The sequence below is a fragment of the Lynx canadensis genome, chromosome C1, assembly GCF_007474595.2.
Source record: "Lynx canadensis isolate LIC74 chromosome C1, mLynCan4.pri.v2, whole genome shotgun sequence".
NCBI classification, from domain to species: domain Eukaryota; kingdom Metazoa; phylum Chordata; class Mammalia; order Carnivora; family Felidae; genus Lynx; species Lynx canadensis.
In genome coordinates, this window is record NC_044310.1 from 36,167,329 (window position 1) to 36,181,928 (window position 14,600).

The window sequence follows — 14,600 nt, forward strand, 5'->3', positions numbered from 1 at the left end:
CCCCCAGAATAGACTCTGGAAACACTTTTATTTCCGGGTAGAAAGGTGTGATGAGAATCTGTAAGCTGGACTTTCTAGTAGTTAGGAATGGGGCGAGAAGGAAACAGCTCTCAGATTTAACTTTCTCGGGGTTGGTTTCTGAGTGTCCCTGTGTCCTGTGCTGGATGGAGATGTTGGCATCATGCCTGTTAGGGGCAACTTCTTCTTCTTGTTCAGGGGAGGAGGAGCGCCTTTCGTGGCCCCAGTTCAGCCCCAGGACCAATCTTTTGGTGCTCATGACAGAGAAAGTTTGGGAGTTTCAGGGCTTTCAACACCCTAATCCTCTGCTTGCCTCCCACCCCTAGGCCACCCTTTCATAGCATGAGGACAAAAGGTGCTTTATTGCAATGTTTTTATTGCATTACTGGAGCAAGTTGGCCAGACTGTTCCCTCTTGGGGAAGATAAACAAAAGACTGAAAAGTATCTCCCCCATCACCTTCCCCCCACCCTCCCCCACAACTGCACAGCAATGTCTGAACACATCTGGTGACAAGAACAATTTGCAAAAGTGGTCTAGGAACTACATTATGAACTGTCCCAACACAAGACATATAGTTGGCTTCTTTGTGAATCAGATATTTTTACATAAACTACATGGTTGGGATTTTTTTTTTGTTTTTTTTTTTGTTTTTGTTTTTGTTTTTTTTTGTTTTTGACTACATCAAAGACAGTAGAAGAATAGTTTTTCACAAGTAACAACAGGGCACCAAAGTCACATGCTGGAATTTGTAAGGAAACAAGGTTTGTCACAAGTGGCTGCAGCTACAGCAAGGATGAGCAGTTGGCAGCAGAGAGCTCAGCCAGGCCTCCATCTGCACCCTCTGCTTTGAGGCCACAGAAGCCTTATAGAGGCCTACTTTGGAGTCTTAACTGGCAACAAAGACCACCTCAAAAACCAAGAATTGTCCAGATGCAATTCTTGGCCCAAGAGGACCCATGGGGCTGGTTCCTTGCAGCAAGAAGAGGAGACTTAGGAAGACACCACATTTGGCTATCAATGCCTTTAGAGCACATGAGGTCCAAGGTAAGTGGGAGGTCCCAACAAGGCTTGGAGATGGAGTAAAGGTGGTATTAGGAAGTCCTCAACCTTGGCCAAATCAGTGGTAAGGACACAGCTAGCCTATACAGTCCTGAGGCCTGGCCAAGATTTAGCATCTAAGATCAGGAAGAGACCAAGAGGACTGTTCTGTGATGAAATCTGTGTCTGGAAAAGATGGGCCTAGGACCTGTGTTCAGCAAGCCTCAAGCTGCTTCCATGCTGGTGGCTGGCTTCCCTAGCCAGAAAAACAACAAGCCCCTCTGGTCTTTGTCTCTTTACTCCCTGCTTCAGTGAGGCTGTAGTTAAGATGCCAAGAGACAGAGTCCCAGGGTCCAAATCATGGGACAGGACACAGAGCTACACTCAGATGAAGGACCATGGAGTAAAAGAGCTGCATGCTACCCCTCCAAGTGGCTAGTAGACTGGTCCCCTATGCCATTTCCACTGGCTCAGGATCAAGCAAGTCATGTGGCAACTAGTCAGAAAAGATATTTTCCAATTTCTCAAATGATCCCTAAGGCCTTAGTTCCCACAAAGCAACAAATTCAAGAATAAAAAACAGGAAAGAAAAAAGTGAAGGAATGTAGGACTAAAAAAGAAGAGTCCTTCTCTACAAGCCAGCCCTTATTCGAAGTGTAAATATTAGATGGTGTTAGCTCTCTCCCTACACAACCTTAATGTCTGCCTGAAAAGGAGCAACACATGGTTCAACGTCACAGGCATGTATCCTTACTCCTGTTTTATTTTAGAAGAGACACTCGGAACTCACTAAATTTTAGTATCAGAAAGGAGGGATTTCTTCCACCCAATCTTGAGCACCCAACTGCTTAAGCAGGTTCAATACCAGGTACAAGGCCTAGCAGCAACTAAGCTGATACTACTCAGTAAAACTTGCAAGATTTCAAGCTGGCAATGTGGAGAAGGGATGTGCAGTTGGCTATCGTTAAGGGCTTAAGTCAGAATGGGACACTGGAGGGAGGGGTTCATTTGTCTGCCTCACCTAATCCTGAAACTGCTATGTAACCAAAGAAAAACCAAAGATATGCCCTTTTCTTCCTATCCTCATCGTTAGTAACTCTGGAGGTCTTTCCAAAAATTGTAAGCTATTTTTACATCATGGTCCATTCTAGACCCTGTCACCAAGATAAGTGCTCAGGGAAAGCAGTGTTTCTTTCTTTCATCCCACAAATTAGAACTTTCCTAGGTAAGCCTTAGGTACCAAGACCCGGATATTGGCTGCTTCTGCAGCTCAGCCAGGATGCCTGACTGCACAGCTTTGGACTCAAACAGCTGACTCACTCTGAACCTATTATGGTTCCAGGACTGGCTTGGAGGCAGCTGGACTCTATTTGTTGAATGAGTGTGGACTGATGGGGGTGGGGCATAATGGAGGTAGGAATAGATGCCTGCCTCCAACTCTGCTCGCTAGCTTCACTCAGCTGGAAGGTTTAAACCACATGGAGCAGAAGATTCCTGGCCTAAAATCAGGGTCACTGAAGCATGAGGACAGTCTGTGCACATCATCTTAATGGCAGGCTCACAAAAAGGCAAAGTGAAAAACTTCCAGATGGCTTTTACTAACAGTCTAAACTCCAAGCCATTATTTCCTCTCCTTGCAAAAGTTTCAGAAACCACTGTATGGAAGCACATGGGTGATGTAGATGACCCCCAGCCTCTGGGTCTGTGAATTATTGAGGTCCCTGACAACAGTCTGGCTCCCTTCCTGCTACAACCTTAGCCACCTAGATCTCCCCTAAGCCTTACCCAGCAAAGGAGAGGGAGATGAGGGGAAATTAAACCATGTTTACTGTTTCTGCAGGGCATTTAAACTTGGGGAAGCACATGTAAGACTGTTGTTCTATATCATTATTTGGTATATCAAGCCATCTAAAAGCACTGGATTGCACCTTTTCTTTACTCATACAAACAAGTTACAAAGGTTTCAAACAATAGATCATTCTTTTAAGGAAACACCACACAAGCACCAACTTCATTTTATGATTCAAAGCTCACCATGCCCACAAAAAGAACACTATTCCTCATCTCTGAGAAACAAGGGTGGGGCAGAAGGAGTTGCACTGACCAATTTTAGTGTTTGCTAAAACTAACAAATTCTAGTTTTCCTTTCAAGTTTTGGTACAGAAGTGTGCATTCAGATACTAGTGCTGTCTTTTCCATCAGACCTTAGTCTGGCAACAAATATTATTCTGAGATCAATTTGGTTTCTAAACATAATGCTTCTTTAGAGGAAGGAGCCACTGAGATGCTGACGCCTAACTTGTGTTAGTTAATAAAGTACCTCCAGTTGAAGGTGTTTTTACCCCCTTGACTAAGATTCTCTAAATGAAATCCCAAGCCTCCTCGTTTTCCTTTGGTTGTCTTTTTCACCAAATGCCATTCTACCACAGAACCAAAACAGACTTCTTTTTGGGAGGAAGTTAAGAGAGACCGCCAGATCAAAACAGAACTCCCCAAAGAGCCATGCCCCTGCCACATTCTCAGAGTCGAAGACCAAGACGACAAGGACTCTTCGGAGATTTCCAGATATAAACCCCCACCCCCATCAAACCTAATACGTTCTGCTGAGGGTGCCTGGCTAAACAAAACAAAAACCCCAATGAAATAGGCTTTCCAGAAAACAACATCTGCTTCCAGCTCCCTATGTTGGTGCAGCGGCAGAGCGGAGTCTCAGAGAAGCTCAGGCTTCTTGCGCCCCCATCCTGGCAGGCTGCTTCTCGGCCTCTCCACATTCACAGGATCACTTCTTGTGCAAAACAAGCAGTCTACGTAGAAAGAATGCCCTCATAGTCTAATAAAAACTGTAGGAAAAAAATGCTAGAGAGCCACCTCTCTTCCCACTCCCTCTTTATCTGCAGAACGAGGGCATCTGTGCATGGACAGGGTAGGCAAGCCTGACATTGAGGGAGTCGTTGTGCTGAACAAGGGACGTCTGCTGGTAATGGAGCACCAGCTCCTTCAGCGAGCTGTACAGGTTGTAGGGCTCTGCGAAGCCATAGCCCCGAGCAGTGCTGTAGATCACACAGTGCTTCACTTCCCCATCAGCGCTGCCAAGATACAACACACAAACACCACAGGGAATTAGAGCAGGGATGATAAAGAGACCCTAAATGACCAAAAGTCTGAACAATTTTTCTGCAAAGGAAGAGGTTTAGCAGTAAATTTGTAAAATGTCACATCCATGTGTGTCCCCTCACCCCCCTTACAGACTTATCACAGAGGCACCTTTCACCTCCCACCAAGACATGGCAGAAGGAAAATGGATGGTGGCATATAATCACTAAGCTGTGAATCTTCGTGAGGCAAGATTGCACTGGAAAGAGAACCTTTTTTTTTTTTAAGTATACAAATCAGTGATTTTTTAGAATATTCACAAGGTTGTGGAAAAATTTCCAGAATATTGTCACTACCCTAAAAGAAACCATGTACTCGTTAGCAGTCACACTGTATCCCTCCTCCCCCTGGACCCTAACAAACACTAACCTACTTTCTGTCTCTATATGGATTTGCCTATTCTGGAATTTCACATAAATAGAACACACAATATTGTACAACCTTCTGTATCTGGTTTCTTTCACACTTAGCACATTTTCGAAGTTCGTCCATGTTGTAGCCTGCATCAGTTACTTCATCTTGTGGCCGCATAATATTCTGTCTGGATATACCACATTTTATTTATCCATTCATCGACTAATGGGACAAGTGGATTGTTTCTATTTTTTACTATTCTGAATAATGTAGCTCAAACATTTGCCAAGTTTTTGTATGGATTATGTTTTTAGTTCTCTTGGATACAGAGCTAGGATATAGAGCTAGGGGTGGAACTGCTGAGTCATATGGTATCTCTTTTTAACTTTTTGAGAAACTGCCAAACTGTTTTCCAAAGTGGTTACACCATTTCATATTCCTGCCAGCAGTGTATGAGGGTTCCAATTGCTTTGCATCCTTGTCAACACTTGTTATTGTCCATCCTTTTTATTATAATCATTCTAGTATAATCTAGTATAATCTAGTATAATCTCATTGTGGTTCTGATTTGCACTTCCCTAAGGACTAATGATGTGAAGCATCTTTTCATAGACTTATTGACCATTTATATATCTTCTTTACAGGAATGTCTATCCATTTCCTTTGGATAAGTACCCAGTAGTGGAATTACTGGATCATATGGTAGTTCTATTTTTGAGGAACCACTGCCATACTGTTTTCCAGAGTAGCTGTATGAATTTGCATTCCCACCAACAATGTATAAGGGTTCCTTTTTCTCCATGTCTTCACCAACACTTGCTGATTCTTGAATTTTTTATTTTAGCCATTCTGACAAGTGTAAAGTGATAGCTCATTGGGGCTTTAATTTGCATTTCCCTGATGATGAGTGATGTTAACTGCCTTTTCATGTGTCTGTTGGCCATCTATATTTCTTCTTTGCAAAAATGTCTATTCATGTTCCCTGCCCATTTTTAATTGCATTATTTGGGTTTTTTTTTGTGTTGAATTGTATAAATTCTTTATATATTTTGGATATTAACCCCTTATCAGATATGTCATTTGCAAATGTCTTCTCCCATTCAGTAGGTTGCCTTTTTGTTCTGTTGATGATTTCCTTTGCTGTTTAAAAAGACAGGCTTACTGCAGCATTATTTACAATAGCCAAGATATGGAAGCAACCCAAGTCCATCGATATATGAATGAAGAAGATATGGGAGATACATACACATACATACAAAATGGAATATTAGCCATTAAAGAACGAGATCTTACCATCTGCAAAAACATGGATGACCTGGAAGGTATGATTCGAAGTGAAATCAGAGTAAGACAAATACTATATATGATTTCACTCATATATGGAATTTAAGAAACAAAACAAATGAACAAAGGAAAAAGATTAAAAAAAAAAACCCAGACCCTTAAGTACAGAGAACTGGTGGTTACCAGAGGTAAGGTGGGTAGGGGGATGGGTGAAATACATGAAGAAGATTAAGAGTACACTTATCTTGGTGAATTTTGAAAAATGTATACAATTGTTGGACTATATAATACACCTGAAACTAATAACATTGTATGTTAATTGTACGTGACATTTTGTTTAAATGTCTATCCAAATCACCCATTTTTAAATTGGAACATTTGTTTTTTTCCTGTTAAGAGTTATGATTTAGACATTAGTTGCTTCACAGATATATGATTTACAAATATTTTCTCCCATTCTGTGGGTTTTTTCACTTTGATAGTGCCCTTTGATATAAAAAGTTTTTAGGGGTGCCTGGGTGGCTCATTCAGTTGAGTGTCTGACCTCAAGCTCTGCATTGGGCTCTCTGCTGTCAGTGCAGAGCCCACTTGAGATCCTCTGTCCCCTTCTCTCTCTGCCCCTCCCCTGCTCATGTTTGCTCTCTTTCAAAAATAAAACATTAAAAAGAATAAAGAAGTGTTTAGTTATGGTGAAATCGAATTTATTTCTTCTTTTTTTATTTATTTTTTTAAAGGTTTATTCATTTTTGAGAGAGACAGTACAAACAGGGGAGGGGCAGAGAGAGAGGGAGACCCAGAATCTGAAGCAGGCTCCAGGCTCTGAGCTGTCTGCACAGAGGCTGACGCAGGGCCAAACCCACAAAACACGAAATCATGACCTGAGACGAAATCGGATGCCTAACCAACTGAGCCACCCAGGTGCCCCTATTTATTTCTTCTTTTGTTGTTTGTGCTTTTGGTTTGTAAGAAACCATTGTCTAATCCAAAGTCACAAGGATTTATGCCTATGTTTTCCAAGTATTCTGTACCTTTAGCTCTTACATTTAAGTCTGTAATCCATTTTATTTATTTTTATTATTTTTTAATTTTTTTTTCAACGTTTATTTATTTTTGGGACAGAGAGAGACAGAGCATGAACGGGGAGGGGCAGAGAGAGAGGGAGACACAGAATCGGAAACAGGCTCCAGGCTCTGAGCCATCAGCCCAGAGCCCGACGCGGGGCTCGAACTCACGGACCGCGAGATCGTGACCTGGCTGAAGTCGGACGCTTAACCGACTGCGCCACCCAGGCGCCCCTATTTTTATTATTTTTTAATGTTTATTTATTTTTGAGAGAGACCACAAGGGGGGGAAGGGCAGAGAGAGAGAGGGAGACACAGAATATAAGGCAGGCTCCAGGCTCTGAGCTGTCAGCACAGAGCCTAATGTGGGGCTCAAACCCACGAACCATGAGATCGTGACTGGAGCTGAAGTCAGCCGCTTAACCAACTGAGAGTCACTCAGGTACCCCACTGAGTTATTTTTTATATATGGTGTGAGGCAAGGGTCCAACTTTATTCTTTTGCATGGCTCTCCCATTGTTCCAGCTCCATGTGTTAGAAATGACTATTTTCTACACATTGAATTGTCCTGAGACCCTTACTGAAAACCAACTGACCATGAATGTAAGAGTTTATTTCTTGTTTCTCAATTCTATTCATTGATCTACATCTGTATCCTTGTTAGCACCTCAGGATTTTTATTACTAAACCTTTGTTGAGTTTTGAAATCAGGATTTCAACTTTTTTCTATTCTTTCAAAGACCATTTTGGCTGTGCTAGATCCCTTGCTCTCTCATGACATTTTGTCAATTTCTGCAAAAATCCAGCTAGGATTTTTTAATTTTTTAAGTTTATTTTGAGGGAGAGAGCACACGCATGTGCACAAGCAGGGGAGGGGCAGAGAGAGAGAGGAAGAGAGAATCCTAAGCAGGCTCCATGCTATCAACACAGAACCCAATGCAGGGCTCGATTTTGTGAACTGTGAGATCATGACCTGAGCCAAAATCAAGAGTCAGATGCTCAACCAACTGAGCCACCCAGATGCCCCTGGGATTTTTGATAGGGATTACATTGAACATGTAGATCAATTTAGGAAGTTATTTCCATCTTAACAATATTAAGTCTTTTAATAACATTTTATAGTTTTAATCCTAGGTATTTTTGATAATATTACAAATGATATTACATGCCTTCTTCATTTTGTTTTCAGATTGTTTATTACTGGTATTTAGAATCCTGCTCTTTTAACCTGCAACCCTGCCAAACTTTAGCTCTAATAGTTTATATTTTCTTTACCAAACTGGATGCTTTTTATTTTTATTTTTCTTGCCCAATTACCCTAACTAGAACCTTGTATACAATGATAATTAGAAGTGGTGAGAGTGGATATCTTTGTCTTCTTCCCGACCTTAGGGGAAAGGATTGTCTTTCACCATTAAGTATATTAGCTCTGGGTTTTTCATAGATACCCTTTATCAGGTTGAGGAAGTACCCTCCTATTCCTAGTTTGTTCAGTGCTTTTTTAACTTGAAAGAGCACTAGATTTTGTCAAATGCTTTTTGTGAGTCTACTGAAATAATCATGTAATTTTTGTCCATTATCCTATTAATGCAGTATATATTTTGTTGAATTTTTTTTAATGTTTGTTTATTTTTGAGAGAGAGAGAGCACAAGCATGGGAAGAGCAGAGGGAGAGAGGGAGACACAGAATCCTAAGCAGGCTCCAGGCTCTGAGCTGTCAGCACAGAGCCCAACACGGGGCTTGAACCCACAAACTGCAAGATCATGACTTGAGCCGAAGTCGGACATTTGAGGATTTCCCAAATTTCTGTTTTTGATTTCCAGTTTCTTTGCATTGTGGTTAGAAATCATATTTTGTGATATTTCAACATACCTCACAATGTTTGAGACGTATTAACGTTTTAAACATACTCTGAGACTCGTGACCTAACCTATGGTTAGGTTGAGTCTCTTGCGAAGGTGTACTTTTTCTCCTTCCTTTAGCCTCAGACTTGACCACATTGAGGTCCACAGCAATGTAGATCTCCCTTGCTTATGAAAACGACCTGCAGTCAAATATCATGCTGGCGTTCATGCTGAGGATGGCTGTAAGCAAAAGTCTGGCAACACAAAGACTTCCACTTGTTTACCAGCCATTCTGCCTACAGTAATCTCCCAATATACCTAGAACATTTGCTTAAGTAGTTTTTTAGGAGATTCTCATAACAAAATTCACATGATTATGTAGTAGGAAGTCACAAATGGAACTCACTCGTTTTTCCATTTTAATTTGTTAATGACATCATAAAGAAGCTTAAGAAGAAATTGCTTAACTCTACAGCCTTCTCAGGCTGAAGACCTGCAGCCAGCAATGCCTGTATTCGTAGGTTAGGGATTCAACTCTGATCCTTATTGCCATTTGGGATAAAAAATTTGATTAGGGATAGATCTAGATCAAAAAGGAAGCAGAAGGCTTGAACAATACTATAAAACAACTAGACCTCACTGACCTATCCAGAACACTACACCTAACAACTGCAGAATACACATTCTTCTCAAGTGCACGTGAAACATCATCCAGGATAGACCAGAGGTTAGGCCACGAGTCTCAATACGTTTAAAACGTTAATACGTCTCAAACGTTGAGAGATATGTTGAAATCTCACATAATATGATTTCTAACCACAATGCAAAGAAACTGGAAATCAAGCGTCCGACTTCAGCTCAGGTCATGATCTCACGGTTTGGGAGTTCGAGCCCCACATTGGGCTCTGCTGATAGCTCAGAGCCTGGAGCCTGCACTGGATTCTGTGTCTCCCTCTCTCTCTGCCCCTCCCCTACTCTCATTCTGTCTCTCTCATAAACATTAAAAACTGTTTTCAAAAAGGAAACTAATAGAATAGACTTTTCCAAACAAAGTCATAAAATCATCTTATGGAAAATACCCAATATTTTCTATCAGTACCCCAACAGAATACTATTTAAGTATAAAATTTATATAGTTTTTCTTCTGAAGTAAAAACAGTTCTTAATCAAGCCTTACTTAAACTGACACTGAAGCCCAAATTAGACATGAGGAGACTACTAAAGAATTATGTGATCTTTTCAATTGAAGAACTCACATTACTTTTCACAAATACCTGAAATCCAGTAGTAACATTGCAGGGCCTAATCTACTTACCATTTAAATTAAATTCCCCCCAGGCGTGCCTGGGTGGCTCAGTTGGTTAAGCTCCAACTCAGGTTATGATCTCATGGTTTGTGAGTTGGAGCTCCGCAGCATGGGACTCTATGCTGACAGCTTGGAGCCTGGAGCCTGCTTCAGATGCTGTGTCTCCCTCTCTCTGTCTACCCCTCCCCCACTCATTCTCTCTCCCTCTCTCAAAAATGAATAAACATTAAAAAAATTTTTTTTAATTTTTAAAAAAAATTAAAATCCCCTAAAGAATTTCAGATATCATTTCTCCTAAAGCAACAAACTGTTTTCCTTGTACAAATATTAATGGTCTAAGCCATGGGTCCTCATTACTGTACTTGAAATAATTTTAACTGAATTTGATGAGGGGCTGAGTTTCTATTAATCAATGCAAAAGTTTTCAAAAGGTTAACCCCCCAGAGAAGACTTACACCACAGAGCAAGCATAACATCCTTTCTTGCTACTCTCACGAATTAAGAATGCACCATCAGGTTTCCCATAAAGCAAGTCCTCTGCTTGTACTCGATTGATATCCTCAACAAACCAGGTTTTCTCATCATAATGGGGCAGGTTTTCATCTTCCTCATTGATAAAATAGGTCCTAAAAATTAAATGTTAAAATGTTATTCTAACAATCAGGTTACTTTATATCTAAAAGCAAACTCATGAATAAGACACTCTTCTAAATCTTTAACCACAAAATGACAAAGTGAAACAATAATTACTTATATGGTTTTTAACAACTTCATTGTTTGCTATGGTGCAGAAAGCACAAAAATCACATGTCTCATCCAATCAGCTGACACATGAATGTCTGAATGTGCAGTGCTTATGCACCTAGGTTTCATGTGGCTCAGCAGGTCTCTGACCTTAAGTACTCTTCAAGTAATTCAATTCAAGAGGTGCAAAGTTCTTGATTCAATGTCCTCAAGTGACAATGAGAACCAACATTTAGCATGTATGAAGAGGGCTCATGTCTTATATTGGGAACAAAACCCTCTGACAGAAAGGTAAATAACTTACTCATCAGCATCTTCATTCTTGATTCCCAGCCAGGCATTTAGGCGTTTCTGTCTGACTCCTTTGTGATTGAGCCATCTGCCAGAGGGAAGACACCAGTGTCAGTATCTGTGCCAACTCTGCCCAAAGTAGACATGTCCAAGCCAACCAAATTTCCAGAGTCCAGGAACCTTTTATTTTAACCCATTCCCACTAAGAATGGCCAGAGATTTCCTTAAACTAGTTTCTCCTTAACTTTTCCTTCAACTTTCTGCAAAAAAGCAGAAACACAGGGAGGTACCTGAAATTAGGCACTTACCTCATTTTTCAATTTTCCTGTTCTAGAAGGTTGTACCACCATAAGCACACATACACTTGCACTCAAACAGAGAGTGACATGTGTTTCTGAAATCATTAGTTACATGAGCATGGTGTCACATTAGCAATCTCCACTAAGCCAGAAGACTGAAGTCCTGGATGGCCTACTATATTGAGTTAAACATTCCAAAACAATTTCAAGGCCTACTATTTGCACCTAAGCAAGCCACAAGAAATTCATGGTGACAATCTGAGTAATTAATACAAATTTACTTTATCACTAGGCAAATCATAGTATTTTTAAATATACCAAACCAACACTTTAGATGCAAAACAACATAAACCATAACATTTAGTTCTTTTGACATGGCCACTGGTCTAAAACTTGAGTATAAAAACTCTTTCATCACCATCCTCCAACCAGGCTCCTGATCACTCAGGTCTCATCATAAACATCACCTCTCTGGGAGGACTGCCCTAATCATCCCAATGAATGCTATCCTCTTGCTATTCTCTATACTTTACCTTATCACCTTCATAGCACTTTCCTGACATTATTTTGTATTTTCACTTATGTTTGTCTTCCCCACTAAAATGTAAGCTGCTTTAAAGAAAGGAGTCTGTCCTGTTGTTCATGTCCCCACTGCTGAAAACAGTGCCAGCACCTAGTAGATATTCAACAAATACCTCCCTAAACACCCTATGTGTCTTTACCACCAGGTGATGATTTATCACACATGATGTGAGCTCTCTTTTATATTTAGCCTACATTATTTGTTAAAGGAGCTTTCAAGGTTTAGTTTGCCATACTTATTCATGCCTCTTGGGATGGTATATTTCTTTTTTTTTTTAACGTTTATTTTTTTTATTTTTGAGACAGAGACCGAGCATGAATGGGGGAGGGGCAGAGAGAGAGGGAGACACAGAATCGGAAGCAGGCTCCAGGCTCTGAGCCATCAGCCCAGAGCCCGACGCGGGGCTCGAACTCACGGATCGCAAGATCGTGACCTGAGCTGAAGTCGGACGCTTAACCGACTGCGCCACCCAGGCGCCCCAAGGGATGGTATATTTCTTAATCTTATCACTTTCCAGAGAAAACAAGGGCTTCCATTCATTCCATTGGTCCATGGCATAAGTCTTCTTCTTGGGCCTTTCTTCAGTTTCACTATGTGACCAGAACCACATAAGCTTTCCAAGAGCAGACACACCCTAATTTTAGACTAGGGTACTTCCTTGCCTTCTTTCCAAAGTTCTTCTGTATGCTAGGTGTACTTGCTGGACTTTTTTTTTTTTTTTTTTGGCCACAATAGCAAACTGAAATGATCCCTAAAGAGGAGTTACTAAAAACTATTCAGCACAGCATAGTTGTAATTGTTTGCCCTCAAAACTTATCACCTTAAATTTTACTCTACTGAAACTCAACAGCTACTGCTCCAACCTCTAAGCTTTTATTTTCTCCCCACTCTCTTTCTCACACAAAGAAACCCTGAAGCCTACAGAAAACCCAGTCAGAGGTTTTTACTCTGTCTTCTGCCATGAGTTTGAATAAAGTTATGTTACATGCTTGAAAGTCACCCATAAACATATTTCATAACATTCATTACCTAGAACAAAACCTAATCTATTTTCCTTTTTCGTGGATTCTTTCCTTCTATAAAAGTCATTTGTTCTAAAAATCTAACACCTTGTTCTGATGATATATCTTTCAATCTATATTTAAATAATGTCCCTATATCTAACTAAACCATATAGTTTTCCATAATATTAAATAGTTGGGTTTTAACTATTTAAATCCTTAGGTCAAATTATCTTGCATGTCTGCCATCAGCACATTTCTATTACTTGACTACAGAGTTTCATTTCTTAAATATAAAAACCCTTTAATAGACTGTCCTATATACTTATTTGTAGGCCCCCACTATTAGTGTCCTTGTCTATGCCTATGAGGGGTAGTTTCTATTTCTGTGGTTCTATGTAATCAAAGATTCTGGTTTTTGTATGTAGGTGTCACAGATTATGAGTCTGGAGTTCTCTCTTGTGCAAGAGAGTGGACACAGAATTGAATAGGAGGAAGGCTAATGTCCAGGAGAAGACAAGAGCCCCAAACAGGGACTTCATCTCCGTATTTATTGGGCTCACAAGATATTACCCATGTGGTGAACATGAAGAAAACAAGATCTTACACACATGGCCATGGAGAAAACAGTCAGTCAGTAATCGTAAACTTGTGTGTGCAAGAAGCAAAGGGTCTGAGGGGCAAATGGAGTTTGTGATTAAAGTACAATAGTATTCTGGCGTCAGACGGAAAGTAATTTCACTCATGATCCCATTTACAGTATCTCGCTAGCTAACCTCGGGAGTTTTCACCCCATGGTGGTGGCTTTCCACCCTAAGCCCCATTATAGGCAAACATTATTTCCCCACATATAGGCAAACATTAACCTGTACTTTTTAAGCTACACCACACTGCCCACACCACACCCACCCTCTGAAATTTCCATTCGTACGGACTGGAGTCTAGAATGCTACATTCTGATTTGCCCCACACGCTGCCTTTGGGTAAACTCTGGTATTGCCAACTACTAACCAGGATTGCTTTCCTAAATTCTTATAATCTCACTGGCTGGTTTCTTAATTACAAATCTCTTCTACCTCTAACATGTCTAGTGCCAGCAGTAATGTGGGGCTGGGGTTTTCTCCCATACGGGCTCAGATTACTCACACAAGGTGCTGATCTCGGATCTTGCGCAGCTGGATCAGATCAGGTTTGATACTGTTCATTTTTTTATCTATTTCTCGGTTGTCCAAAGCTTGTTTCTTCAAATCTTGCTCTAGACGCATTTTGCTATCATGAATCTCACCCAGACGTGATTTCAATTTGTCATAATTCATCATAATTCTGTGAAAACATTTGACATATTAAGGCTAAACCAGGAACCAAACAGAAGCATTCTATAGTATGAGCATAGTCCTAGTATCTTAGGTGTGGTGGATATTTGTTGTTTTTGCCTGGTCCATATCCATTCTCGCTCTTGGTAATGGCACCTTGATGTTCCCTGTAGGTAAGGGCTCCCTGCCCCTATCTCAGAGTCATGATGAATATTCACAAAACCCAGCCTGGCCAATAAAAGTATTCCACCATTACACCCTATCGCCACACTCAGACCACAGTGACTAGTTCAGGAATGAGAATAATA

At 40.7% G+C, this 14,600-nt stretch overlaps 1 protein-coding gene across 1 annotated transcript in view; it reads right to left on the reverse strand.

Moving 5' to 3' along the window:
* Positions 1–679: 679 nt before the first annotated feature.
* Positions 680–14,600, reverse strand: part of LOC115519995 (phosphatidylinositol 3-kinase regulatory subunit gamma) — a 129,676-nt gene continuing 115,755 nt past the window's right edge. Inside the window, exons 7-10 of the mRNA XM_030323931.1 lie at positions 14,126–14,302; positions 11,110–11,184; positions 10,517–10,687; positions 680–4,144 (exon numbers count right to left, since the gene is read on the reverse strand). Of these exons, the coding sequence (XP_030179791.1) occupies positions 3,946–4,144; positions 10,517–10,687; positions 11,110–11,184; positions 14,126–14,302 (622 nt within the window). The 3' untranslated portion in view covers positions 680–3,945. The remainder of the gene's footprint in view (positions 4,145–10,516; positions 10,688–11,109; positions 11,185–14,125; positions 14,303–14,600) is intronic.